Genomic DNA, 25,592 nt, shown 5'->3' with positions numbered 1-25,592 from the left:
TCCAAACATGCTTAAGCCAATTGAATGGCTCTTAATCCTTTGTAGATGCTGGATGAAGCTCCTTTTCCTTGCCGGATCATCAAAGCCTCAGAAAAATCCCCTCCGGAATCAATCATTACCTGATGTCAACGGCTCAAAGTATTTTTGACGTCATCCTGGGCCATTCTCTAACTGAGAAATGCAGGCAGAGAACCCGATAAGGCTCTTTACTACCCTGAACAAAGGATTAAGTTTTCCCCTTATTCAGGAGACGACAGTTCTGTTGGAAACCCACGCCGGAAGCCCGTAGCTCACCACTTTCATGCCAGTAGCTCACTACTTTAATACCAGTAGCTCACAAAGTAGAGTTTTTGCTCACAACACTCTGCAGCTTAGAAGGAATACTGGCTCCAGCAGTAACTTTTACTCTCAATAGTAGGTGCCTTCAATCAAGAGACCCAATCAGAGGACAAAATTATAGTTTTGCCAGCTTCCAATCTCAAACTACTCCACTCCCCCCCCCTTGAGCCTTGTGGCTCTGAACACTAAAAAGTTACAACGCAGACACTGTCACATCACAATGTTCATTAGCAAAAAACTCCAACAGATAGTGCTGACCTTCAGAGGCAGATAGTGTTAGGGGGTCTAAGTACTTTCATTTTCCCAGCAACACAGCAGGTGTTTCAGCACAGCACATAATATCAAGAAAACAAAATACTGAAATGGCAAGGGATCCTGACAACTGGTTTTAGTCTACTTTCACTGAGTCTTGTGTTGGCTTTGATTTCAATTAGGGTTTGCTTTATTCATAGATAAATTAGGATGTATTCTGGCACGACGGTGAGAATTATTTCCTCCTGCTAATGTCACTGCCATATTTTTTGGCTCTGATTTTTAACTGCTGCTCTTCAGATTTTAATTGCTGTTTATTTGAGTGCAATTAGTTTTGATTTATTCTACACTTTAATTGTGAATGGCTTTGGACCCATTGTATAATTGAAAAAAGCAGGAAACAAAAACTTCCAATAAATGATAAAGGAGGGACTGTTCTCCGCTCGTAACTTGGACAATGGGTTGAGATAAGCCTAGCAGAATCTTCTTCCCCGCATGCCAAAAAGTCAGAACGCGCCAACAAGTCAATAAACCTGACATACACAAAGAACACCAACCTGCAGTCAGAAAAATAAAGCGATGGCTGTTTCCAGCTTATGAAATGGGCCCCTTCACTGATGCACAAGGAAGGCATTTATATCTAACTTGGTGACCAAAGAAGTTCATAACAAAAAGGTAGGAGAACTCCCCTGCTCCTTCTTTGGTGCTCTTTCCAACTCCATGACTGAAAACAAACCCCCCAGCTTCTAAGCCCCTAACAATATAAAAGCACAGGGATAGCATTCTAGCAGGGCTCTTAGTACAGAGTCTACTGTAAGCTCTTGGAAGATTGGCTACATCAGGGGTGTGTGGCCTAATATGCAAAAGAGCTCCTGCTACATAAAAAGCCCTGAACTATATAGTACATGAGCTAAATCCTCCCCCACTGGATGGCTTGCTGTACTGAAATAGCCCCACTTGGAGAGAATTTATTTGTAAAAGTTTCCCTAATGGGGGAATCAACAGTTCCCCAGGGTCATTTTAGGTTAGAAAAAACATTGCTGTGTGTGTGTGTGTGTGTGTGTGTGTGTGTGTGTGTATGCGAGAGTCTTCTCTACCTGCACTGTGATCCCAATCTGAAACTAGCCCCCATGCACTTATGAATTCCCAGTGGAATTCCTTGAAAACCACAGTCCCTGTTGTAGCTAAGTAGACTTTGTAACATACGGGTCAGCCCTTTTAACTTCAAGGTGCCACAAAACTCATTTATTTAATTCTAGTATGAGCTTTCATGGACTTGAACCCACTTCATCAAATGCATGTAGAGGGTCTTCACCATACAGACAAGGTTACAAAGGGGAAAACAACACTGGAAACAAGCCATGAAATGCAGATAGTGCACAGTGTAAGGCACAATTAGGTAACATTTTACTAGAATGGAGCAAAGAACAGAGAATCTTCACGACAGAGGTACCGGTTAATTGGCTTGAGCAAAACCAGGGAAATTGCATTATCACCCATTATGGCAATGTATATGGTCTCTGTGCTTGTCTCCCTTGCATCTAAATTTTACTTCATTATGACTCATCCTAGAGATAAATGCCCTCCACTTTGGACTACATCACACTATTGGGAGTTCTGTGGCTAGAAAACCCTCCCATTCATTTCAAGGAGTTTCTCTCTTGATAAAAGGACAGGAGAGAGGCTAACTGATCCATCCTGTGTATCCTGCTGGTTCTACGGCTCTATCAAGCACCTGGTATTTAAGGTCTGGTTATTCTTTACCTTTATTTGTTAACTGTCCTATATCACCCAAGCCTGACGCGCTGAAAGAATCACAAGCATATCTCATGCAATAACATTTCAAGTCACATAATGACTGATTTCAATACTGTAAACATAATGAATTTTTTAAAAAATAACCAGCTGCTTTCTTATTCAACGTGCCAAGATGCACAATTTGGCCAGCTTAAAGGCAGTGTTTGTTAGAACAATCTAAAGGGAGGAGGGAAATATAAAGTTCATTGGGTCTGCCTGGAAAATTCAGCCATGCTGGAGTCGTATATAGAGACCAAATGTCTCTATACAAAGGACAATACAATAACATATGGTTGGCTATTGCAACCATATCTAACCCTCTGCAAAATACAGGAAATTCACAAATACCTCCCCTCCCACACCCCCAGTGACCCCTGCTCCATGCCTGGAAGATGGCAAAAATCCTCCAGGATCCCTGGCCAAAGTGGCCTGGATCATAATTGCTGCCAGACCCCAAAGTGGCAAACAGCATTTCCCTGGGCATGTAAGAAAGGGCCACGAGAACTAAGCACTGATGCAACCCTTCCTGCCTTCCCTTTGAAGGGCTATCTCTCAGATAAGCCGTTTAAGGAAATCTTTGGCTCCCATAAATCCCAGAAGGCATACGGCTGGAGGCGTTAACCCATAGAAATGCATTTTCTTCTCAACAGCCCTCACCTAGTGTGAGCAGAAATTATCTGACAATTTAATTCGAGTCAAAAGCCTACCACTTGACACTGACCTTGTGCTTCAAGCGATACCATCCCTGAGTCTTATCTAAGAAGAGCATTAAGGGCACACAGCGCAGACCCCCAAATACGGATGTGAGAAATTTAGAAAGTGTTGCCTCCAAGGAACAGAAATCTGTACATAAGCAAAGCTGTGACTCCAAACATGAATTATCGATTCACCTTGCCCAGGAAGATTTTTTTGATCACAAAAGGAATATGAAAGCCTTCTTTCATTTAAAAAAAAAAAGAATCTCAGGGTAGCTGATATGACCTTTGAGCAGTCTCAATAGTGTGGCCCTTCTGACCGTCTCATGAATCAGACAACCAAAAAACTGTGCCAAGCTATTTGAGAAACTTCACCTGCTCAAATGTCACAGCTGTCAATCGTTCATCTATGTTTTGACAACGTTTTTTGTTAAAGACGGTGATTTTGGTCTTTTGAAAAATTATCTGTTTTTCTTGCAGTAGACTCCAAGAGCTCAAAGGGCTGTTCTAAACCCTACTTCAGAGTGAGATAACATAACCATAGATTTAGGTGGGAAGCTGGGTTAAAGCCAGAGAACAAAGTTTGAGAGTGGCCCTTTTAAGAAGATGATGATATTGGATTTGTATCCCGCCATATACTCTGAATCTCAGAGTCTCGGAATGGTGACAGTGTTCCTTCTAAGCTGAGTTAGTGTGAGCTAGCTCACAGATTTTCAGCCTCCAGCTCACATGTTTTTGTCTTAGCTCAAGAAGGATGAGCCCAGAGCAAAACAGGTTTCTTACCTGTAACTGATGATCTTCGAGTGGTCATCTGTGCAGTCACACTGATGGGAGAAGGCGCCTATGCCGATCACGATTGGTAAACTTCAAAGCTGCAGATTTCCGCGCCCATGTCACAGTGACCCCTGCTCCATGCTGGGGGGAGGGCTGTGGAGAGGCCGAACAGTAAGGCCCGATACTGATAATGCGCAGTCCCGATGGCAAATCTGAGAAATTTCCTGTGGGATGGGTGAATACTTATATGAAAATAAGTGTCCTGTAAATCCAGCGTGGCCATCCAATCTCCTTGGTTTAGCAGAGGGAGTATGTTTGGCAAGGAGGTCATCCTGAATTTGTGGTGTGGGATGAATAGATTTAGACCTCGGAGGTCCATGACTGAACGCAGGCCTCCGTCCTGTTTCAAGATTGCAAAATAACGGGAATAAAAACCTAGTCCCTCTTGGTTTGTTGGGACAGGTTCTATGGCATTTTTGCAAAGGAGCGAGTGTACCTCTTCTCGAAGAGTGGGAGAAGGGCTGGTGTAGACGAATGTTGGACGAATGTTGGAACTGTTGGCTCCTGGTGGAATTCTATCATATAACCCCGCCGGATTACCGATAGGACCCACTGGTCTGTAGTTATTCTCGACCATGCCTGGAAGAAGGGGAAAAGGTGGGTATGGTCCGAAGCCGGAGGGGGGGATGGGGAACAGGGGAAAGGACAGTCAGAGTCCCTGCTTGGGTTGTCTGTTCCCTTTTTGGTGAGACAATTGTGTTGAGGTCAGGGAGTATTTGGATTTTGAGTTGTAAGGAGGCTTAGAGAAGGGTGTAGTGCTCGTAGGCCTCCACTGTTGCTCCCCTGTTGGTTTAGGGAACGACTTCTTGTTCCACGGTTTAGGCCAAGGGCGTTTGTTTTGTGATCGGGATGAGATGGGAACTCCCAGATTTCTGGAGGTCCTGATGCTTTTGTCCATCTCTTGCAACACAGAGTCCGTGTTGGCACTAAATAAGCCGTTCTTGTCAAAGGGCAAATCCTCAATGTAGGCTTGAGTATCTGGTTGCAGTGCAATGGACCTTAGCCATGAATGTCTTCTCAAGGTGATAGCTATTGTAAGAGTTTTTGCTCCTATGTCGCCCGAGTGCTTGGCTGAATTTAATTGCTGTTTGGCCAATAACATGCCTTCTTTTTGGATCTTCTTGATCGCATTCCTACTCTGCTCTGGGAGACCTGGTAGTATAGTTGACAGTTGGTCCCATAAAGCGTATTGCTATCGCCCCATGCAGGCTGAATAGTTTGCCATCTTCAGTCCCAGCGAGCCCGCCGAGTAGATACGTCTTCCCAAGTTGTCCAGTTTCTTGCCTTCCTTATCTGGGGGGGCAGCATGCATTTTCCTACCTTTCGATGAAGATGCTACCACTACCGAGTTCGGTTTTGGGTGATTAAAGAGGAAGTCCGCTGTGGATTCTTGTATCCTATACATGTGATCAAGTCTGCGTGACGAAATAGGCGTGGACGCAGGCTTGTCCCATGACGCTTTTGCTTTGTGCAACATCACTGTGGTTAGTGGAAGAGCTATAGCTGTGGATGTGTCCATTTGAACGATGTCTGTGACATCGGGTTGAGGCTGGACTGTGGGAAGGGATAGGGACTGAGCCATTTTTTTTATAAGGTCCCATAAGACTTTAGGTCCTCCGAAGGATAGGTTGCTCCTCGGTGACTTTGTACGAAGGTGATGGCTCCTCTGGAGATGATAACGCTCCTTGCTCCTCCGGTATCGAACCTTCAACCGACCTCGGGGAACCCGCAGGCGATTCTGAATGTTCAGAGGGTAGTAATGGTCGGTCTGAAACTGATTCCAATAGTGTAACCTGTTCCGGAGCCGGAGGGTGCGGAGAACCTTTCCTCTTCTTGGAGGGTTCTTCCTCCGGAGTTTGGATACCGACGCGGATGGGGCTCGCTTCGGAGGTCTGTAGGACGTCCTAGATCTGCAGGATGCTTCTGAGTATTGGTCCCACTCAGCCTGACGCGGGGGAAACCATGGAAAGACCAACGGCATCAGGCAGGATCCATACAAATATTGCCATTGGCGTTGATCCCATGGCAATGGAGGTGGTACCCGTCGAGGTGGAGAGCCTTCGCTCGGTCTTGCTCTAGGCGAGCGGCTGTACGGGGATCTTTATCTGGTTCCTGAGAGCGACGTCGACGCCGAGGGCTTCGAGATCAGTCTCGTTGAGAGCTCCTGGAGTGATCTCGTCTAGGGCTCCTGGATCTACCTCTTGGACTCTGGGAGCGACCCCGACGAGAACTTCGGGATCGACCTCAATGAGGGCTTCCCAATCGATCTCGAGGGCTTCAGGACCCAGGGGTTTCCACTCTGATGTGAATGAGCTCAGGGGGACTGTCTTCTGCACCGGAGCGCTGTGCGAGGTCCAGGTCGGAGTCGGACGAGATGGCAATCTGTGTCGACATGGAAGCGAGCATCGGTGGGCTTAACCGACGGCCCTGGTGAGGCGAAAAGCTTCAGCGGTGGGACAATCCGAGCCGTCGGGTCCGATGGTGACTTCGGTGAGGAGAGAGGAGCGGTCTTGCTGTGTTTCAGCTTATCTGCCTTCTTTCTCTTTTTCACTTCCGAAGGAGCCCCTTTATCCTCCCTAGACCTCTTTGCAGGTGTGGAGGAGTCCGACGTAGAAGCCGAGCCCGCTCTCTTAGTGGGGCGATCGGTGTCAGAGGGGGGTCTGTCGGTATCGACGGACTCCGATGTCGACTGTTTGTGGGCTCGCTCCGCTAGAGCCGCCATCTTCCTAGGGGACAAAGCCTGTTCCATCAGAGCAGCTGCAAGACGGGCCGCCAGATTTTTCTTAGTTTGCTTCGAAAATCTGGCACGATGGGTACACGAGTCCGGTCTGTGAGCCTCCCCGAGGCAGAGTAAACAGAGAGTGTGGCCGTCTGGTGGGGCAATTTTGCTGCCGCACTTAGCACACCTCTTAAAAAATCCCCAACGCTTTTCCATGCGAGGAAAAGGGGGGGGAGGAAAGCAGGAAAAACAGGGAAAAAATGCCTCTTTCCTCCCCACTTCCACAGACGATAGGAACAAAACAACAATGATGAAAAAAGGTTTTAAGCAGTCTCTGGAAATCCGAAGAAGTTCTAACAATAGAGAAAGTTCACCGACCGTAGCGATGATCAACTGATCCAAGCGGCAGTCAGAAGAGAACTGGCGGGATCCCGCTCCCGTCTCAGTGAGTCCACTCCCGTCTCAGTGAGCATGCGCAGTGGGGCTTCTGGGCATGCGCACTGGGACGTGGGCGCGGAAATCCGCAGCTTTGAAGTTTACCGATCATGATCAGCATTGGCGCCTTCTCCTATCAGTGTGATGCACAGAGACCACGAAGAAGATCAATAATTTATGCAGTAGCTCATAACTTTAATGCCAGTAACTCACAACTTTAATGCCAGTAACATACAAAGTAGAATTTTTGCTCACAAGACGCTGCAGCTTAGAGGGAACATTGGTCACAATCTCCTTTACCTTCCCCTTCCCCCCACAACAGACCCCCTGTGAGGTAGATGGGGCTGACAGAGCTCTGCCAGCAGCTGCACTTTCAAGGACAACTCCTATGAGAGTTGTGGCTGACCCAAGGCCATTCCAGTAGCTGCAAGTGGAGAAGTGGGGAATCAAGCCCAGTTCTCCCAGATAAGAGTCGGGACACTTAACCACTACACCAAATTGGTTCTCAACAACGACCAACAAAGTTTAATTCTGGGTATACACTTTTGTGTGAAAGACAGATGGACCAAAAGTGAGATGGACAAACATAGGAGGTACATCCCTTTGACACAAGGGGAGTAAGGACCATTTTTGGCCGATTCCATCGGGGGATAAGTTGAAGGAAGATGCTTAAACACCTGGGCTTCATTTTGATGACCTGACACCATTACCTTGTGGCTAACAAAGAGTGGGCAACCTGAACAAAGACCCAAGGGAGGAGAAAGAGATTAGATTTATACCCTGCTCTTCATTCAGATTCTCAGAGGGGCTTACCCTTCCCCTCTCAACAACACTCTGTGAAGTAGGTGGGGCTGAGAGAGCTCTTTCAAGAACTGCTCTTGAGTGAACAGCTCTGAGAGAACTGTGACTGGCCCAAGGTCATCCAGGAGCTTGCATGTGGAAGAGTGGGGGAATCAAACTCGGTTCTCCAGATTAGAGTCCACTGCTCTTAACCACCACCTCAAACAGACTGACTGTGAGAACATTGTGATTTTAAGCCCTTTTCAGATGTTATGTTCTTTTGCACTGTAATTTTAAGAGTAAATGGCCTACCCAAAGCTAACAACAATATCTAGAGGAGGGACTGCATATAAGTACCTTTACTCTGTATGCCTGCTGGATCTGTTGCTGTGAAAAGTAAGCATTTTCCTTGCAATCAACTGTCAAGCATTGTTTAATCTCTCTTCTATTGTATGAATAAAGCCAATATATTATAGAGATGTTACTAACTCTAAATTAAACCTGGGCACATCAAAGTAGAAATGTAGAGACAGATCTTTCGCGCCTCTTTCACTTTCACTAACAAATGCAGGAATTTGCTCTTTGAAGATAAGGCCTCCAGGGACAGTTTCCCAGGCTAGTTCTGGACCCGGGAAGAATAACCACAGGGAAGATAAGGAAGTTACTGTGTGAACTTTCACATGTGAATGCAGGCCTGTTTAGAATGTGTAACAATGTTTAGAGAACCTTTGATGTGCCATCTTTAAGTATGCATTCCACTGTTACTTTGTATCAGTTCCAATACCTAGCTCAATAGAGCCACATGGATTATCAATAAACCATACCTTGTTTCAACTCAAGGACTGGTTCTGTTGAAATTTGCATGCTTGACATCAGCTTCCTACTGCGAATGGTCAGAAGTTTGCCCTCCATAGCTATGTGATGCCCCACTTAAACACATTTGTAAAAAGATACCAAAGGTAGTTTGCCAACTAGGGCTGTCACGGATTTGGGAGGCATTCCAGGGATTGGAGGGGATGTCATGCAACATGCTGATGTCACCTGGAAGTGACATCGTCATGCCAGTGATACCAAGGACGATCCTCTGGTTTAAGAATGAGAAGCCATTTTGGATCAGGCCAATGGCCCATCCAGTCCAACACTCTGTATCACACAGTGGCCAAAAAACCCAAGTGTCATCAAGAGGTCCACCAGTAGGCCAGGACACTATAAGCCCTCTCACTGTTGCCCCTCTCAAGTACCAAGAATACAGAGCATCACTTGCCCCAGACAGAGTTCCAACAATATGCTGTGGCTAATAGCCACTGATGGACCTCTGTTCCATATGTTGATGTAATCCCCTGTTGACACCATTTATGCTTGTAGCTGCCACCACCTCCTGTGGCAGTGAATTCCATGTGTTAATCACCCTTTGGGTGAAGAAGTACTTCCTTTTATCTGTTCTAACCCGAAACTCAAAGCTAACACTAGAACTAAGCTCTTGCTACAACAGACTAAGATGACTTCTCTTCTGGAGCGGCTTTGGATGTAGTTTCATTGTCAAAATAAGTTGTGCAATCAGCTGCGCAGCACAATATGCTTCAAGAAAGAGACGAGAGGGACCTGAGATGGTTCCTCTGTAGAGGGCAGAAGGCAAGGCAGGCTTAGGCTTGCCCTGAATAATACACATTGGGGTTGTTTTGATAGTTGGCTGGGGTTATCAGAAGTCAGGAGGCCAGGGAAATGAACACATGGTGTTTACAGCTACTCTGTCCCTTCAAAACGGAGGCAGGCAGATTCAGGCAGATACAAACTCTCAGGGCTTTTTTTGGAGCACGAACTCCTTTGCACATAAGGCCACATACCCCTGATTCAGCCAATAATCCAAGAGTTTACAGTATGCCCTGTAAGCTCTTGGAGGATTGGCTACATCTGGAGAGTGTGGCCTAATATGCAAAGGAGTTCGTGCTCCAAAAAAAGCCCTGTAAACTTTTCAGGCGTAAAACCAGCTTGCCCAATATCAGTAGGCCATATTCTGAACTCGAAGGGAGAGGGAGACAGCTCAGAACTTCTAGTACAGGAAATGGTTTTTGTGCCTCCTTCCTCCTCACACAAGCCTTATATACATTTCTGTGAATGCCTGTAAAACCCATGTATAGCACACACAAGAATTCCCTTTGTGCATGCACTGATGTGACATTAATTTGTACTGGGAACCCAGCAACACCATGCATTGAGATTTTATGCTACCCATGATGCTCCTAATATGCACAGTTGCCATGTTGTTTGGACAGGGGCAATGCACATATGTCCGGTACAGGTCCTGGACAAGGATCCGTTTCAAATTCTTACTCTGAATACACTTTGCTGATTTTCCTAATAGTATTATTGTTGCTGATGAAGAGCCAGTCATCCAGATAGTCATATTTACCCTCATATATTCATACCTGCATTGTAATATGCAGGGATGGAATTCTAGCAGGAGCTCCTTTGCATATTAGGTCACACGCCCCTGTTGCAGCCAATCCTCCAAGAGCTTACAAGATTCTTTTTTGTAAGCCTTTAGAGCATTGGCTGCAACAGGGATGTGTGGCATAATATGCAAAGCAGCTGATACGTATCTATACCTAGAACTATGCTAACACTTGTATCTATAATGTTATTAATTACCAACCCATATATGTATCCTATGTAAGTTTGTTGTCTATTTATGTACGAGAACACTGGTGAGAAGGAAGGCCACTGTGGAGGGGAAATCATGGTGGGAAGCTCAGGCCTAATCTCGTCTCTCTAGTAACAGAAGATAGGTAGATATACCAACTGAAGATGTCTGTGAATTGGAATGCAACCTTGATGGAGAGTAACACTACAGCCTGAGAAAATAATTCAAAGACTTTTGAGCAGGAGGTTTTAGGCGAGAGGAATGATGAGCCATTAATCTGTAACCTATATTTAGCTTTAAGTTTTCAGTCTGGCAAAGCAGTAGCCTATACATGCTACAAGTGATTGCTATGTGTTTCTTCATTAAGGCTTCTTCCGCAATTACTCAAGAAGTCTCATGACAGATTCTGGGCAAAACCTTACAACATATTTTATATGCATGTAGAGTTTCAATACATGCAAACCTGGCAAACCCAGCAGTTGGTTCACTTGCATGCAAAATATATGCTTTGCCTCTATTCAAGTAATACGGAAACTGTGTGTATTGAGAGCATTGTGGGAAGCACGTGTCACCAATACATGCAGCCATGATGTTCCTGGCACACATTAGCCCTGAAAACATGTACAGCTGAACACACAATGTTGACCCTCCCGTTATGTAGACACTGGTCCCAAGTTTCATTTTGGGGTGAAAGTGTGTTGGCTATTCCTTATGGAACAGAACAAATTTTATGGAACAGTATTGGTCTTAAAGGTGCCACTGGACTCAACATTTGTTCTACTGCTTAGACCAACATGCTGCCACCTGGCTCTATCTTTATGGAACAGATGTATGGGTTCTTTTCCTAGCAGGAGCTCCTCTGCTTTTTAGGCCATGCCCCCTTGAGGTAGCCAATCCTCCTGGAGCTTACAGTAAGCCCTGTACAAAGAGCCCTCTAAGCTCTTGGAGGATTGGCTACATCAGGGGGGCATGGCCTAATATGCAGAGGAGCTCCTGCTAGAAAAAGAGCCTTAATTTCACTGCATAATGCATACAGCGCTAGAGAGCCAGCATTTTGTATGTCAAGGGTGAAATGTCTTTAGCTGGTGGTTTGGTTTACTTCTGTTGTGCTAAAGAGGCTAACTCACAGGAATAATTTCTTCTTTCCGCATGAGAGGGTGAATTCAAGATGGTTCCTGCAGTGTTCTTATTAATCACAGCCTTTTCTGCAGAGGACAAAAATCCTGCACATGCTGGGCGAGATTTAAATTGCTGATGAGCATCAGTCGGGTTATGAAATGTTTGGAAACAAGCTAATGGATTCAATTTTAGGTTCTCATCTCTATCAGAACATCTGTTTTTACCATGGGAGCAGCAATAACAACAACGAAAGGAGTTACGGTGTCTATTTTGTTCCCTTGAGATTGCTTTCAAACTGAAATGCTGAAATGTTACGAGGATGAAATGCAAGACAGAAGATCTTTTCAGACATTACAATTACGTGTGATGGAAGCCTACCAGCTGGGCGTAAGATCCTCTGGATAGGCAGGGTAGCTATGTTGTATGAATGGGTCAGTGTGAACATATGAACATATATGAACATATGAAGCTGCCTTATACTGAATCAGACCCTCCATCCATCAAAGTCAGTATTGTCTTCTTAGACTGGCAGCGGCTCTCCAGGGTCTCAAGCTGAGGTTTTTCACACCTATTTGCCTGGACCCTTTTTTGGAGATGCCGGGGATTGAACCTGGGACCTTCTGCTTCCCAAGCAGACGCTCTACCACTGAGCCACCGTCCCTCCCCTAGTGTATTTACCCCTTCTTTCTTTCTCCAATGTTTTCCTAAGACTCTAGAACAGGGGTCCCCAACCCCCAGGCCACAGACCAGTAGCGGTCTGTGGCCTCTTAACAACTGGGTCATGGAGCAAGGCAGAGCAGCCCCGCCACCCCTTCCGCCCAGACCAGGTGGGCGAAAGAGGCAGCACGGCCTCACTGAAGCACCACCTCTTTCATCCGCCTGGGTCCCAGGAGGGCTGAAGGGGCAGCACGGCAGTGACCTTCACCCACCACTCATTTTCAGACCCCCAAAGAGGGGCAGGGAGGGGTCTGAGGGCAGCCTGGGGCGGCAAAAACCCCAGCACCCCCCTCCCCCAAGTCTGTGGAAAAATTGTCTTCCACAAGACCTGTCCCTGGAGTGAAAAAGGTTGGGAGCCACTGCTCTAGAATACAAGAACATAAGAAAAGCCATGCTGGATCAGGCTAATGGCCTATCCGGTCCATTGCTCTACCTCACAGTGGCCAAAAAACAAGGTGCCATCAGGAGGTCCACTAGTGCGGCCAGTACACTAGAAGGCCTCCCACTGTGCCCCCCCCCAAAGCACCAAAAATACATCACTGCCCCAGACAGAGAGCTCCACCTATACCCTGTGGCTAATAGCCAATGATGGATCTCTGCTCTATATGCTTATCCAATACCCTGTTGACGCCATCTATGCTTGTAGCTCCCATCACCTCCTGTTGCAGTGAATTCCACGTGTTAATCACCCTTTGGGTGAAGTACTTCCTTCTATCCATTTTAACCTGACTGCTCAGCATTTCACCCTTGACTCTGAGACCTGCTGCCTGTCCCTCGTCTTGTTACAGCCATTTCTGCCACTCACACCACAACACTGTTTTTGAAACGAGGTACTTACCTAACTACTCCTAACTATTCCTTCACAGAAAGGCAAAAGATGTAGCCGGAACTCCTTTGCTTACTAGGCCATACACCCCTGATGTAGCCAATGCTCCAGGAGCTTACAGTAGGCCCTGTACGAAGAGCCTTGTAAGCTCTTGGAGGACTGGCTACATCAGGGAGGTGTGGCCTAATATGCAAAGGAGTTCCTGCTACAAAAAAAATCTAATGAAATAAATAAAAAAAAAAGTCTATTGTTCATGCAAACTCTTCTCAATCCAGCTACAATTCTAAGGGCTATTATTCATACAAAAAACACACCCACATCCCACAACATCCCTGACCTTTCTACCCTTCCTTGAGGGAAGTCAGGGCTGTGTACAGGGCCTCCCCTCTTCTGCTTTATCTGCTCATCAACCCCCTGAGGTAAATTAGGCTGAGCAAGACTGGTCCAGGAAACTTCACAGCTGAGCGGGGATTTGGACCACAATCTCCCCAGACCCAATCACATACTACACCATACTGGCTTTCTGTATATACAGGGTTTTTGATAGCAAGAACTCCTTTGCATATTAGGCCATGCCCCCTGATGTAGCCAATCCCCCAAGAATGTATAGAGCTCTTAGTACAGGGCCTCCTGTAAGCTCCAGGAAGATTGGCTACATCAGGGGGTGCAGCTTAATATACAAAGGAGTTCATGCTACCAAAAAACCCTGGTTATGTTCTAGAAGATTAAAGTTTTGCTTACACTTTTAAACAGGAACTGCCTTTTCAGCTCTATGGGTCCAGCACAACCCATGCCCCCCCCTTTGGGAATCAGGCAAGGGGAGGGGGCATACCTCAGGGGAGATTCCTGAATCCCTGATAACCTGGTGGCAGCAACAAGGACCCCTTCTTTGTGGCAGCTGAGGCGCCCTCCCTCCCCTTGCCTGGCGGCCTGAGGGGAAGTGGTGCCGCTCAGGCTCCCCCCACTACCTCTTTCCCTGCTGCCGGCAAAGATGGCCCTCACTGCTGTAGGGCATTCAGCAATTCAGGAAGCCCACCCCACCCCAGTGGTGGTGAGGGCCCCATCTTTGCCGGGGGTGGGGAAGGAGCCGGCAGGGAGAGCCAAAGCAGTCCCACTTTCCCTCAGGCTGCTGGGTGAGGACAGGGGGGCAGTGCCACTGCTGTAGCTTTCAGGGACCACCCAGCTCAACTGATGTGCCTCGTTCCCTTGCTAGCTGGTCACGTAAGCTATGCTGTCTGCGCATGTGCAGGTTGGACTTTTTAGTTGGGGGGGGTATTTTTAAAAACCCAATGTTGTTTCTGTTTTTTGATTTTTCTGCACACCTGGGGAGTGTCAAGTGCCCTGCCAATATGGGGTTAAAACTGAAGGTTGTACTACTAGCCAAAACGTTTCTTTTCTGGAATGCCTTTTCCCACTCTCTTATCTGCCTTTCGTTTTCTCAGTATTGTGCAGCCTTTTGCCCCTGTTGTTTAGACGTAGCAGGAACTGCCTTAACCGCGACAATGCTTTGGGATCGCAGCTTTGGGAATGAGTGTTGAATACCAATATTGTTCTCAAAGTAAAGTTACCATGGGAAGTATGGGAGGGAGCTTACAAGCATCTTTTACTGATTGTTGTAATCGTTTAAGATTGCTTCTATGCCAATTCATGCCAGTTCTAACTCGGACCTAGTCCGGGCTGGTTACCTACCTGAAGCCTTGCGTCACGTATAGGCTTCTGAAATCCCCCGCCTGGGTGGGGGCCCCCTGATTTGGAGCCCCCTCCCCCTGCTCGCCAAAAATCCAGAAAGCGAGGGGGGGGAATGGCGGCCCTTCCCACGCAGTCTAGTTCCCAGCAGCTTCTCCTCTCCCCTTCCCACTGATCCCCGATGCTTCTCCTCCTCCCTTCCTTTCCCTTCTCACCTCAGATCTCAGCAGCTTCTCCTTGCCCCTCCCCTTCCCACCCAGCTCCATCACAGCAGCCAGAGCTTTCCCAGGCTGCTTCCTGCCCCATCCCAAAGGACCATGTGCCTTTGCACCTCCGGAGGTGGTGAAAGGCTTCAACTTTCTGTGTCTGTGTCTTTGTTGCTGTGAAGAAGCTGGCTGGTGAGTAGAGAGGCCAATCCCCTACATCAGATTTGCAAGAAGGGGGGTGGGGTGGAGGAGAGGGAAACGTCTTCATTATTCCCTATGTGGAGATCGTTTCTCATAGGGTATAATGGGGAATTGATCTGGAGGCTTCGGGGGCTCTGGGGGAGCTATTTTTTGAGGTAGAGGCACCAAATTTTCAGTATAGTATCTAGTGCCTCTCCCCAAAATACCTTCCAAGTTTCAAAACGATTGGACCAGGGGGTCCAGTTCTATGAGCCCCAAAAGAAGGTGCCCCTATCCTTCATTATTTCCTATGGAAGAAAGACATTTAAAAAGGTGTGCTGTCCCTTTAAATGTGATGACTAGAACTCCCTTGGAGTTCAATTATGCTTGTCACACCCTTATTCCTGGCTCCACCCCCAATGTCTCCTGGCTCCACCCCCAAAGTCTCCTTGCTCCACCCCCAAAGTCCCCAGATATTTCTTGAATTGGACTTGGCAATCCTAGTCACATAGCCGGGCCTAACAGGGCCTTCTACTGGCTACCACCACTCTGGTAAGGGGGAGGACCCAGAGTACCCAACCACCCCTGTATCTTCCTCATTAATAGATACTTCCAAACTGTGACCAAGGAGACGTGAGGACCCAAGGAGTATAACAACAACAGTTTATTTACAGCGCTCAAATAATAAGTGGGTGACAAAGATTTAGTGCAAAAGGGAATATGAGAACAGTAAAGATTGGTGCAAAGAAACAAAAGCCCTGACACATTTAACTATACAGTCCCTACTTTACTAACAAATACTTATCCCTTGCCTTGGATGAGGGATCTTTCCCCTGCTACAAGCTCTCTAGGCACAGCCTGCCTCCAGCTCAGCCTTCCAGGAAAAGAACACACCCTGCCTGGGCTTGGCCCTTTTATGTTCTCTTCCCAGGCCCCACCCTCTCTAGGCCAGGTTCCCTCCAAAAACCTTGCCACCCAATCAGAGGGAGAGAAGGGATCCTGGGAAATGTAGGCTTTTTGGTATAACTCCGAGGCAAGCTTCTCTGGGGGCTGCAGGCCTCACTAGGCCCAGGATCATGACACCTTGAATAATGGAATCCTTCTGAAACAAATGGACTGTTTATTGAGTGAACAGGAGGGACGCCTGACAGGAAGTATTCCAGGTGTGCAGAGAAATCTGTTTAGCCACTGTATGGTCCCAATATGAGGGAATAAGTATCTGCACAGAGGGGCCATTTGGCTATTAGTTATACAGATATATGATTAAAGCAGTCTCGGGAACATACCTGTGAAAACCAAGCTGGCATTTTCAAGTTCTTCTTGTGGAACCTTGAAGCTGAAAGACTCGTTGTAGAAGGGGTCGATGGTCCCTTTGATGAAAGAGGTCTTTTTTGTTTTGGCCAGCTTCAACCCATGGACAAGCTGGATTTTCACAAAGGGATCTGGATGGAAAAGATGCACAATTCCAAATTTACTACTGTGATTTGAACAGTCAGTTATGTAGCAGAGGAGGAGAGTCCGGGAGAAATTTCTGGCAACTGAGTAAGATCTGAGCTGAGCTTCTGTTTCCTTTCCTGCATTTGATGAGGCCAGAGGCATGAGGCTTTTGTAAGAGCCGAAGGGCACAAGTCAAAGGACCCCTGGCTCTTGGCGTATTGTCACAGCCTAAGCAAGCTTAGCAACTAGTACTGATTCCTCACTTGCAGTTGCTCTGTCTCTCAGCTTCTGCTTTCCACGGTTCATGCAAAAGACTCCCCACCAGCTGCTGTACAGGTGCATTTTGATCCATGGCTCCCTCCAATTTCTCCTGAGGCTTCCTGATCTCCAGAAAACAAGATCATGAAGCCTGGGGGGGAAACTGGAAGGAGCCACGGGTCAAAATACACCTGCTCAGCAACTGGTGGGGAATCGATGGCTTGAGCCACAGAAAGCGGAAGCCTGGGGGTGAGGCAACTGTTAGTGAGGAATCAGTCTTGATTCAGTACTAACCCAGAAGGGAATATTTTTGTCTTTGTGGATCTTTTTTTTTTTTGTAAGCTGCTTTTAGTCCCTGACAGAAAGGAAAGTCGGATAGAAATACTTTAAAAAAAGACTTCCCTATTGCAAATAAAGGAGAATGTGATCTTCAGTGATGCACACTGTCCAAATAGTATAAAGGTGGCCAAACTGTGGCTCAGAAGCCACATGTGGCTCTTTCATACATATTGTGTGGCTCTCAAAAACCCCACCATCCCACTGGTTGGCTTGAAGAAAGCATGTGTCTTTTTAAATCACTTCTCCAAATTAAGCCACCTGGTGGCTTGGAGAATCTATTTAAAGTTTAAGTTGCTTTATTTCCACCTCTCCCTCCCTACCTATTTCCTTCCTTCCTTCCTTCCTTCCTTCCTTCCTTCCTTCCTTCCTTCCTTCCTTCCTTCCAGTCAGCAGCATGAAGAATGCGTTTAAAGTTGCTTTCTTTTCACCTCTACTTCCCCCCATCTATTTGCTTTTTTTTCACCTTTCCTTCCTGTATCGTGGCTCTCAACCATCTGATGTTCATGTCTTGCGGCTCTCAAACATCTGACATTTATTCTATGTGGCTCTTAAGTTAAGCAAGTTTGGCCACCCATTATATACTATGGGCAGGTACAATCTGATCCAAACTAAAAAAACAAAAAACCTCCCATTTGAGCTTCAATTTCAATGAGGAGGGATTTTCACTGAGGTGAAGGTGGAAGAAGAGGAGGAGAAGAATTGGCTTTATACTCTGCCCTTCACTACCTGAAGGAATCTTGGGAGTGGCTTACAATCTCCTTCCCTTCCTCTCCCCACAACAGACACGCTGTGAGGTAGGTGGGTCTGAGAGAGCTCTTTCAAGAACTGCTCCTGAGAGAACAGCTTTTTCAAGAACTGTGACTGACCCAAGATCACTAAACAGTCACATCGGCTCCAATAATAATATGAAGAGTTTGGATTTATACCCCGCCCTTTCCTTGGGAGTCTCAGAGCGGCTTATAATCTCCTTTTCCTCCTCTTCAATAGATACCCTGTGAGACAGGTGAGGCTGAGAGAGCTCTTCAAGAACTGCTTTTGAAAGGATCAGCTCTGAGAGAACTGCGACTGACCCAAGCTCACTCAGCTGGCTGCATGTGGAGGAGAAATGGGGGAATCAAACCCGGTTCTCCAGATGAGAGCCTGCTACTCGTAACTACTACACTAAACTGGCATAACTCTGGCGGGATTGTTTCCAAAGGTGTGTTTCCATTGCATCAGTTTCTTTTAAAATGTAAAAAGATTTTTGCAATAACAGTCCCAGAATGTAGCCATGTTGGTCTGCAATAGAGGAGCTAGTCAGAGTCCAGTTAGCACCTCAGAAATCAACAAGATTTTTTTGGGGGGTGGGGAGGTGGTATGAGCTTCTGAGAGCCTTAACTCCTGATAACTCATACTCCAAATATCTTACTGGTATCTCAGACGATACTGGACTCGAATCTAGCTGGAATAATTGTGAAATCACACCAAACAAAACCATTTTCTTCTGCCATCCGTCTCACCCAACTTCATTTGGCTGTTTTTTACCTCACGAAACCTTTGTCAGTTTGGGGTGTGTGTGTGTGTGTGTGGAAATTGAATATTGGAATCCTCTGTACGCAAGAGAGGCTTATCTGTCAATCCTTGCCTAGCCTGCTGGGCACATAGATGGAAAATCCAAGATACCTTAAGGCCTCATACTTCAGCAAGGCAGGCGGATGTCGAGAACAGCCTGCTTCCAAGCATTCTTAGAATCCCTGCATGAGTCATTTCGGCTTCTCAGCAGCAGAGGTCAAAATGTACCCTGTTTTGCTTTCAGCCAAGAAGAATTCAATGCTGGCCTTATAAAGAGGGGCCTCGTCGAGACAGCAAATATTCGTCAATAGGAACAGCAAGTGACAGGAACAACAACAAAATAATGCCCTGGCGGAAGGAGAAAGACGGAGGGCCCGTTCACACAACCCCTCTCTTCTGAACAGCCCCCCATTCTTCCAGAGTCATCATCATAGACCTTTATTGGCATTAATATAAGGATACAGTATACTTTAAAACCAGCAGTGACACTATAGAATATAATAAAAATTATATAATATAAAACCAGCAAAAGTTAAATGACATAAAATATAATAAAAATATAATATAATAAAAAACCAGCAAAAGTTAAATGGCATAAAATAGCTGTGGGCTATGCATGAGTAAAAGCCTCTCTGATTTGGATCGCAACCTGTAAAAAACAAGCAACGTGAGTAGTGACAAAGTTGTGTTTCCCGTGGAGTAAAAAGCGGACCTTGGCATTATCAGAAAGGCCTTGATGGTCAGAGAGCAGAGCATCTAGGTATTTTGCTCGTGGGCTGCTATAGAAAGGGCAGTCCAGAAGAACATGAGGGACCGTTTCGATGACTCCTTGGCTACAAGGGCATCGTCTAAGATTGCAGGGGATTCTGTGGTATCTTCCGGAGAGGATGGCCGATGGTAGTGCATTAAATCTAGCCAGCATGAGTGCTCTTCTTTGGTGAGGATCAGTTAAAAAGAGGAAATAGGGAGCTAAAAGCCCAGGAGTCTGGGATAGACCCAGATAGCCCGGGGAGCAAGTTTTCCGAGCTGCCTCAGTTAGACGTTGCAACTGGATGTCTAGTAATCTGCGTTTGATGGATTGAAATACCGCAGGAGCAGAGGATAGGTAAAATGCATCCAAGGAAATTCCTATGGATGTGATTTTCTTTTGGATCAGGGTCAACCATTTGGATGCACGATGGTCCATCAGCATCAAAAAGGTGAAAGAGTTCTGATAAGAGTTAAATAAAAGACGCAGCCAAAACTTAAAGGTCAAAAGCCAGGCGCGAGTTTCCAGCAGCAACAGTCCAATTTCCATGCAAATTGCAGCATAAGGAACACAATTGGGTAATCCCAGTATTTTCCTCAAAAAGAAGGATTGCAGGCCTTCAGTGGTGCAATCGAAGGCACTGATCCATATGGGAGCAGCATATAAGAGTTGGGGGCTAGATTTCGCACTGAAAGCTCTTAGGGCGATGGGGACATATTGGTTCCCTTTGAGATAGAAAAAACAGGCAATAGCCAAGGCACTAGTTCTTGCCACTGTTAGAGCATACTTACGATGGGCTGCCCAGCTCCCATTGTAGGAAAAATTAATCCCCAGATATTTGGTAGTTTTGACCTGTTCAATAGGGTTACCCTGGACTGACCATAGTTGTTGCTTCCAGGATTTAGAGAAAACTAAAATCTTTGTTTTCCCATAATTCAGGGTTAACTCGTTATTATTGAGATAGGTCATAACTTGGTATAATAGATGCCTCAATCCAATTTGGGAACATGACAGTAAAATGGCATCATCCGCATATAAAAGGATGGGAATGTGACGGTGAGCAATTTTAGGGGCATGCCCATCGATTGCATATAAAACAGGGGCTAGATCGTTTAAAAAAAGATTAAAAAGTGCTGGGGCAAGGATACAGCCCTGTTTCACACCCTTACAAATTGGAATTTCTGAAGTTAGATTTCCCTGAAGATTGTACTTAACTTGACAGCTGGTACGTGTATACAGTTTTTTAATCAAGGTAAGCAATCCAGAGTCAACAGCCAGCCCTCCAGCTTAGACATGGAAGAGGAAGAAATGAGAGATACCATTTCAGAGATACCAAAGCCCAGCAGGAATTTATTTGCACATTAGGCCACACCCCCTGATGTCACCATTACTTCACCCCTGATGCCACACAGGGGGGGGGGTTGTAGATAAAGCCCAGCAGGAACTCATTTGCGCATCAGGCCACACCTCCTGACGCCAAGCCAGCCGGAACTGCGTTCCTGCTCAAAAAAAGCCCTGCCATTTCAGACTTTAGATGGTAAGAGTCACATTTTTATTTCTCCCCTCAAGTGAAAAAAGGAAAAGGGGGGAAAAAGCAACTCTGTGAGAAAGGTGTGATGCATTTCCCACTTAGAAGGAATGATTACTATAGGGGAGCACTGAAAAGTGTAATTACCTCCCTTCCAGCTTGACGTAGCACAGTCTGTTTGCAGCCATTTCAGCAGAGTGAAAGGCCGGAGGTTCACAGATTCACACTTACAGAAGAATAATACAGTAAAATGAGCAGTACCCCTTCCAGCTTGGTCCTTCACGTAAATTTTTTTTAAAAAAAACTTCATGCAAACAGAGACCGACCACAGCAGGCAGAAACTCAGGAACTTGCTTGCAATGGAGGGAGAAAAAACTGGGTCAGGTACGATCCCCCAAAATGTTTTGTGGAACCGAAGAGGCATGAAGGCACCCAGTACAAGTTTGCATTTCCAACTTTCTGTCTTAGAACTACCACACTCCAAATTCTAATTTTAAACAATTACAGGTCTATAGAAAAAGACTCCCATCTTCGAGGGTCAGTTGGCTTCCAGCTGTGACCTGAACCTCCCCAAGGGTGTTGTCTACCTTTTGGGGTGGAGGACAGAAGTTGCCACACCACACAAACAGCCCAGCGTGATGGCATTTGTCAGAGTGTGCTTTACGTTGCCTATCCAAAGCGACTTCGTGATTTGAACATCTGCCTGTCAGTCCTTTCGGAAAGCATCCAAACCTTTCAAGTGTCTGACGCTTCCCATGCGATCAAGCACATCGACAACTTGGCATGCTAATCGCTGCGAAAAAGTGTGAAGCATTACCTGAGCCTTGGCTCATGTCCGTCTGAAGCAGCTGCTTGGCCCTAATAATATCTACGTTTAGTCTTCCTGCGCTGGGAAGGTAGTTCAAGGACAGCAGGAGTTCTCCCAACTCAACTTCGTTCTGCAAGGGAATTAAACACGATGACAAAAAGGACATTTTGAACAAAGGGGAAGCATTGTAAACAATGATCAAGAACCTCCCTCTCTCTTTTTTTTTTAAAATGTGTTTTGTTGTAGTGTGTAAATTAAAAATATTGCCAGATGGAGTTGTACCAGCATCAGGGTACCTAGACTGTCTGGCACCCTAGCCAAGGCTAATTTCTGGCACTGATAATGCCACTGAGTCACATGGAGGCCCCACCCAACTCAGAGACCCCAGAAAGCCAGCGCCCTGGGCAATCACCTAGTTTGCCTTCCCCACCGCACCTCAAAATGGATATTATAGCATTGGAAAAAGTGCAGAAAAGGGCAACTAGAATGATTAAAGGTTTGAAACACTTTCCCTATGAAGAAAGGTTAAAACATTTGTGGCTCTTTAGCTTGGAGAAACGTCCACTGCAGGGTGACATGATAGAGGTTTACAAGATTATGCATGGGATGGAGAAAGTAGAGGAAGAAGTACTTTTTTTCCTCTTTTCATAATACAAGAACTTGTGGGAATTCAATGAAATTGCTGAGCAGTCAGGTTAAAACGGATAAAAGGAAGTACTTCTTCACCCAAAGGGTGATTAACATGTGGAATACACTGCCACAGGAGGTGGTGGTGGCTACAAGCATAGCCAGCTTTAAGAGGGGATTGGATAAAAATATGGAGCAGAGGTCCATCATTGGCTATTAGCCACAGTATATATATATATATGTGTGTGTGTGTGTGTGTGTGTGTGTGTGTGTGTGCGTATATGTATGTATACGTGTGTGTGTATATATATATATATATATATATATATATATATATATATATATATATATATATATATATACACACACATATACATACACACACACACACACACACTGGCCACTGTGTGACACAGAGTGTTGGACTGGATGGGCCATTGGCCTGATCCAACATAGTTTCTCTTATGTTCTTATGTTCACCCCATCTTTGGCTCCAGGCTGCAGAAAAAGTCCAATGTCTGGTCTACACGTGCAGTAGAACAAGGTGGTAAGATGGTAGAATGGACTTCAGAATTCAGATGTAGGGAATCGTTTCCAAATGCAAAAATTCCCTGCAATTTTTTTTAAATTAGCACACCAAGGGGAAAGGCTTTAGCCTTGCTCTACATACACTGTGTTAGATTAATACTTTGTAGGGGAATTATTAACATAAAAGCGTCATCTTCCAATGCCAGCCTATCGCTTCAAAGTTTTGCCAACACATACCTCACAGGGAGCTGGCCATGGTCCTGATCACTGTCTCCACATTTCCACTGCAAACTCAAACCTTGCCTTATCGATAGGGAGTTACTGATATATGCTTTTCCATTTTGATAAGTTTGCCATTATCTACATAATGCGCCTTTGGTTGAGGCAGCGGGCGTCCTTTTTCCAGGAACTATTCCATCAGTTGGCCTCCCTTGTTGGGACATCATGCTTTACAGACTATGGTGCTATCCTATTTATTATCACCATCATTTTGTCTCGGGCCAAAAACTCCTGTATCCTGTGAAATGTGTCCTTCCCACCTGACGATGCACCTTACTTGTTTTATTGTTCTACTGTTTTGATTTGCTAATTTTATTGTATTGCTTTTAAATTTAAATGGTAGGTTTTTTTATTGTTGTTCCGTTCATAGTGCGATCTACCCTGAGCCCGTTATGGGAAAGGGCAGAATATAAGCCAAATAAATAAATAAATATCAGCTCACTGGTGGTAGAAAGTACCATGACATCACAGTCCACTTATGGTGACCCCGTATGGCTTTTAAGGCAAGAAGTGTTCAGAGGTCCTTCGCTGTTGTCTGCCTAGGTGTCCCCACCCTGGTATTCCTTGCAAGTCTCTCATCCAAATGCTAGCCAGGTCCGACAACGCTTAGCTTCCAAGATCTGATGAGACTGGGTTAGCCTGGGCTATCCGGGTCAGGGCCCTTTGCTTCATTGCTGGCTCCCAATGGGTTAGTTTCTTTCACACCTTTGGCATGCAAAACATAAGCCCATTTTAATGGAAGTGAATTTTGTTACTATGCTCAGGGCAGGGTGGCAGTGCAGGGGAATAAAAAAAGACAACTGCAGTTCTGTTCCAAGTAGACAGAAGGCTACAGGCCTGTTGGGGACAGTCTCTCACTTCACCACCAAGAAACAATCCAGGAGCCATGTCCTGCCTCCAGGGTGCTTTTTTTTTGTAGCAGCAACTTCTTTGCATGGCCTTGGGTCATCCGTAGCTCTGGCAGAGGTTGTCATTAAAATGGCAGCTGCTGTGAGAGCCCTCTCCAGCCCCACCCACCTCACAGGGTGTCTGTTTTGGGGGAGGAAGGGAAAGGAGACTCTTCGGAGTGGAGGGCGGGATATAAATCCAATATCATCATCATCTTCTTCTGCATATTAGGCCACACACCCCGATTGTAATTGGTTTTATTACGATTTTATTGTGATTTTATTTCTATTTGCTGTACTCCGCTGTGAGCCCCCAATGGGGGAATGGGTGCAATATAAATAAACAAATAATAAAAAATAATAATAATGATAATGTAGCCAATCCTCCTGGAGCTTACAGGGCTTTTAATACAGGGTCTACCGTAAGCTCCAGGAGGATCGGCTCCATCAGGGGTGTGTGGCCTAATATGCAAAGGAGTTCCTGCTACAAAAAAAAGCCCTGCCCACCTCAGTGAGAGCTCCTGCTAACTGGAGGCAATAGGTACTAACAATGCTTGGTAGCCTGCCTCCTAGAGGCTCTTCCCCACCTCCACTCCCGGAATTCACTGTGCCCTATAAAGATGCCTTAACCAGCTGCTCCTCTCCCTCAGCAACTTCTATCATTACTCAGCCCACCAAAAAAAAAAAACCAAGCCAAGAGCCACACTCTGTCCAAAGGTGCCTTTCTTCATATGGTTCTAATGCCTACAAGCATTCTGGATTCTTTTATCGCAAATTGGCTTTGAAGACTAATTACTCAGAAACAGGATATACCTCTTCTACATAACTAAACTATCTATCAGTACTCTGCCCATGGATAGAAACAGAAGGAGAATTATTTATTTATTGGTTTAGATGGGGGCAGCCAAACTTATTTAACGTAAGAGTAGATGTTTGAGAGCCACAAGACATGAAAGTCAGATGATAGATGGATGGAAGGAACGAAGGTGATGGGGAGGGAGAGGTGGAAAGAAAGCAAGTTTAATTTTGAACACATTCTCCAAGCCGCAGGACTTTGAAAGCCACAGAAGATGTGCGAAAGAGCCACCCCTGCAGTTTGGCCTCCCCTGGTTTAGATCAAGGGTGTCAAACATAGAGCCTACAGGCCAGAATGGCCCATCCAGGGCTCTTATCTGGCCCACAAGCAACTGGTGGAGGGGAAGAAAGACAGGAGGCTGCTTAGGAAGGGGCGAGGGGCATGGGGGCGCATGCAGTGAGGTGTGCCTGGTCAAAGCTGCCAAGAAATGAAAAGGAAATAGCTAAAGGGTGGGGCTAAGAGGCTGAGGTAAAAGAGTGTGGGTAAAATGGCAATGAAGGCCGAGAAAGAAGACCACAGC

The 25,592-nt window shown here is 45.9% G+C and overlaps 1 protein-coding gene across 2 annotated transcripts in view; it reads right to left on the bottom strand.

Annotated features, from left to right (window-relative positions):
• Positions 1-25,592, bottom strand: part of SYT17 (synaptotagmin 17) — a 135,166-nt gene that overhangs the window by 55,773 nt on the left and 53,801 nt on the right. For both annotated transcript variants that reach the window (XM_060260878.1, XM_060260879.1), the window contains exons 6-7: positions 21,905-22,025; positions 16,513-16,668 (exon numbers count right to left, since the gene is read on the bottom strand). In XM_060260878.1, coding sequence (XP_060116861.1) covers positions 16,513-16,668; positions 21,905-22,025 — 277 coding nt within the window. The remainder of the gene's footprint in view (positions 1-16,512; positions 16,669-21,904; positions 22,026-25,592) is intronic.

The sequence above is a fragment of the Heteronotia binoei genome, chromosome 20 (genome assembly GCF_032191835.1).
Source record: "Heteronotia binoei isolate CCM8104 ecotype False Entrance Well chromosome 20, APGP_CSIRO_Hbin_v1, whole genome shotgun sequence".
NCBI lineage: Eukaryota > Metazoa > Chordata > Lepidosauria > Squamata > Gekkonidae > Heteronotia > Heteronotia binoei.
This window is presented reverse-complemented; position numbering and strand designations above follow the sequence as displayed.